General features: G+C 47.7%; 1 protein-coding gene across 1 annotated transcript; it reads left to right on the top strand.

Moving 5' to 3' along the window:
• Positions 1–2,671: 2,671 nt before the first annotated feature.
• Positions 2,672–3,001, top strand: LOC104493120 (B-cell lymphoma/leukemia 11A-like; the record flags this gene model as incomplete). The annotated part of the gene is made up of 1 exon (XM_010135748.1): positions 2,672–3,001. A coding segment is annotated over one exon (330 nt), but the record flags the coding sequence as incomplete, so codon positions are not given.
• Positions 3,002–4,087: the final 1,086 nt, after the last annotated feature.

The raw sequence follows: 4,087 nt of genomic DNA, 5'->3' as shown, positions 1-4,087 counted from the left end.
TAAAAGTAGCGGTAATAATAAAACCCATATTTTTGCTGGGCTCTGCCTCTGTCAGGAGCCAAATGTTTTGCAGTGAACGCGGTGCCAGCCATATTTCATACATTAGTATATAATTCTTGTTAATTAGCAATAATTTACGTTAAGAGCATAGAAAATGTTGAGGTTACAGGTTTTATATCTGTACATTTGATCATCTTGTTATTTTCAAGAACTTTGCCTCCTATAAAATTAATTAGGTGAAATGTGGAGGTGTAATCAGCAACCTCTGAATTACCACTTCATTTCCTGGTTTTGACTGTAAATCAGGCCAGTCGGCGCAGACTTTAGCAAAGTCTATTTTTTGTTTAGCGCTACTTTTAACTGTCTGGTGTCGAGGCAGCGCGTTACCTTCCCCTGCAAAAGAATCCTGACAGCGTCAGAGAGAAATCAGGCCGCGGGAAAACATTATAATTGAGTAATGATTATGCAGAGCTCCTCGCTCAGCCGGTCGTAAGGGGAATGCGGGTTCTTTTGCGTCTTTTTGCTGCGGAGAGTTGGTGAGCTAGAAGTTAGATTTGCAAAATACCTTTGTCTGCGGCGGGCAGCGAGCTACTGGTGGAGTTAGTCCTGCAATAATTGACTCCCTCGGTCCGAACGCAAGGAATGGATCGGGGAGAAAACCCACGCCATGCCCAGCAATCCTGCAGAAACACCCTGCTCCTCTCCCAGCTTCCCGAGGAGCGTGAAATGCACGTTGTGCCTCTCATCTTGGCGGTCTGGAAGTTTAGAAGAAAACCCCAGCGATTAAGACATTGTTTTTATTAATACGAATGTAACCTTCATATTCCTGTGGTTGACCTGACGTTAAATTAGAAGTAGTACTAGAGGCGAGGAACGATGGGCTGGATCCCCGTGTCCTAGTTGGAGCTGAGGTACGGCGAGGTAGTGTGCTCTTTCAATATTATTTTACGCAGCACAACTGGGAGCTACTCCAGATCTTCCTCCTCAATATTCAGCCTAGGTAGGGTTGAAATAAATTTAACCTGAGTTCACTGGATTTTTGCACTTTATCAAAATCAGTTCCAATATCGTGCAGTCAAATTAAAATCTATTTTTTGATTCTCTGTGGCTTTAAGTTCATTAAATGTGAAATTGGCAGCCAGCTAAAGAAGGTCAGGCTGATTAACTGTTTAGGAGTTGTGTTCTGTCTCACTGGCGTTACCTGGCAGTGTTTTGAGGTGGGTTGTATTTGTAGTACCCTCTCCTCCTGCTCGCCGCTCCTAGCCTGCGTGTTGTATTGTGCAGAGCGAGGAATACCAACACGCTGCCGGTATTTATTTTTTTTTTTTCCCCTCTCGTGAAAGGCAATAGTGATGGAGACTGCACACAGATTGCCAAGGTATTTCTCTGCAAACTTAGTGGGAAAAAAAAAAAAGCCAGCAGAAAAGAGAGCCGCGTCTGCCTCGTTAGAGCATCCACTGACGATTCTGTGGGCAGAAATAGCCTCATAATGAAGCTTTTTGGAGCTCATTCAGAAAATTTGGCAACTTTGACAACATTAGGCAAGGTATTTTCAGTTGAAAGAAGGCGCTTCTCACTGCTGGGAGGAAATGTGGCTGTCGCTTGGCCATGCTGATTTTTAGATGCTGAGGGCCACCAGTGCTAACACGTTTGAGATAATTTAGGCATTCCTTTATTTCAGGATAAAAAAGGAAAAATGACTAATTGCCTTCTTTCCTTAAGTACTAAAAAATAGCCCTTCAAGCTAATTCGGTCACGAATTTGAGGTTTATTTGAATCCTGAGGAGTAGCTGAAAAGTGAGAGGTGCCTCCCCCCCGACCCCACAGGCATTTCTGCTGCACTTGCTTTTTATCATTTCGGGTCTTGCCACTTATTTATTTATTTACTTGCCTCGTCCCCTCCCTCCCCCTGAATAACTCCCGGCTTCCCAGTTTTTAAATGGGGAGCCGCAACCGGGCTGATGGGGATGGTGACACAAATCCGTACGTATCCGCGTGCACGTGCATTACACGGGCTGGATGTGCCCCGCGTGTTGGTGCCCGGGGTGGGGTGCGTGGCCGCGCGATCTGGCTCTCCCCCTTGTTTCCTTTCCACGCTCACACGCTACCTGCACGGCCTGGAAAGGGAACGTGCACTGTCTGTACGTCGAAACAGCTTTTGTCTGCACCCGTGTAGTTCGGGCTCCTGAATTTTAGAAAGTAGGGCTGGCTGGTGGGCACCACACACCCATGGGTCTGTGAGAGAGCGCGGGCAGTGCTTTTAGCCTCGAATTCAGACACATAAATAATACATCCGGCAATAAAACACCGTATTCGCTTCTCCTCGTAGTACCATGAGCGTTTTGCAGCTATTCTTCCAGGCCGTTCATTTAATTTTAGCACCGAATTGTTCAGTCGAGTCAGAAATTTGTCCTGGTGCAGGGACACAGAGCCAGTTGCAGTTCTCGCTCCCCGAGCTGTGCATGCTACAGCTGCTTCTGCCAAAGCTCTCCCCTGTAACCGGTGAATTCACCTCCTTGCTGCCGTGCTGGTCGCCGCGGTGCATGGGTTTAGTTAGGGGGGAGCAGGGTGTAATATTCATGAAGAGGGGGCTCAGCGCGTTCCTCCCCCCTGCGCCCGGTGCCTTTCCCCGAGAGCTCTAATGATTCTCCTTTTGTTTCTCAAACTGCAGCCGAACCTCTTGAAGCCATTCTCACTGATGACGAACCTGAACATGGCACATTGGGAGCTCCGGAAGGGGACCACGACCTCCTCACTTGTGGCCAGTGTCAGATGAACTTCCCGTTGGGGGACATTCTTATTTTTATTGAGCACAAACGGAAACAATGCAATGGCAGTCTCTGCTTAGAGAAGGCTGTGGATAAGCCACCTTCACCCTCACCAAGTGAGCTGAAAAAAGCATCCAATCCCGTGGAGGTTGGCATCCAGGTTACGCCAGAGGATGACGATTGTTTATCAACGTCATCTAGAGGAATTTGCCCTAAACAGGAACATATAGCAGGTAAATTAAAGCAAGGAGAAGTGTTTGCGGGTCGATTTCCGTTTCAGTCGCACCGTAGCGTGTTCGCAGTCGTAAACTGCCGCGTCTGTCTCTCTGTTCTACTCGCCGTGACGGCCGACGTGTTAAATACCCTTCGGTTAGCGGGGAGTGCACGAGCGGTATTTCCTAGTGCCTGCGCAGAGGCAGGATCAACAGGCACGTGCCGTGCCAGCCGGTATTTCTAACGGTATTGTTCGAGGCTGCTCTTGTGATTTGCCTGTATTGTAGTCACCGTCTCCCGGTGTCTCGCCTGCCGTCGCACTGCAGGAGGAGATTTCAGAGCCTGCCACGCGATAACGTGAGGAGCTTCCGAGTCTTGGGCAAAGTCAGGGGTGAAAGAGTTAACCGAGCATCAGCCAGCCTTGGTTCCATATTGGCTGTCAGCGTATGGACTGTAATTAAACACAGCCCCATGGCAAAGTGACACCACCGACCTTGACTTTAAGATGCCATTTTCGACTGGCCAGGCCAGAGTAGAGAGGGCAGTTGCTGAAGCGCACAGACATGCTTATTCGAAAAGTTTAAGGGCATGTTGGAAATTTCAAAAGGTTGGTTTGACAGGAAAGGCCGCTCTCTGCAGCCTGCCTCCTCAGCCAAATGATAAATGCTTCGCTGTGCTCTCTCTTGTCTCTGATGTGGTTTTGACAGATGTATCTTGATTTTGTTTGCGGTTTACACAACCACATGTCAGCCGTACAAATGTCCGAGGCTGAGTTCTGTTTGGTGCAACAAACAATACGAAAAGCAATTTTTAAAAAAAAAGGGTAAATAATTCAATTTCTTGGCCTTTTTTTTTTTTTCAAAACCCGAGAGCAGGTATTTTCACAAATGAGGTTTAAAAACCAGGGTGTGCTACTCAAAAAGAAAGCCCCAGAGCTCTGGGAGCATAATGAGGCACACTCTGCTTTTAAAATCCTGCTAGTAAACAAAAGTACTACCCACTCGCAGCGAGCGTCGCCAATCACTTCCAACCGCGCCAATACTAGCGATCGAAACAGACGAGACCGCAGCCTGACACCACCAACAAACGCCTGAACTGGTTTCACT

This window comes from Buceros rhinoceros, unplaced genomic scaffold, assembly GCF_000710305.1.
Source record: "Buceros rhinoceros silvestris isolate BGI_N320 unplaced genomic scaffold, ASM71030v1 scaffold38624, whole genome shotgun sequence".
Taxonomy (NCBI): Eukaryota; Metazoa; Chordata; class Aves; order Bucerotiformes; family Bucerotidae; genus Buceros; species Buceros rhinoceros.
Note: the sequence above shows the minus strand (reverse complement) of the source record. Positions and strands in the feature narration are given on the sequence as shown.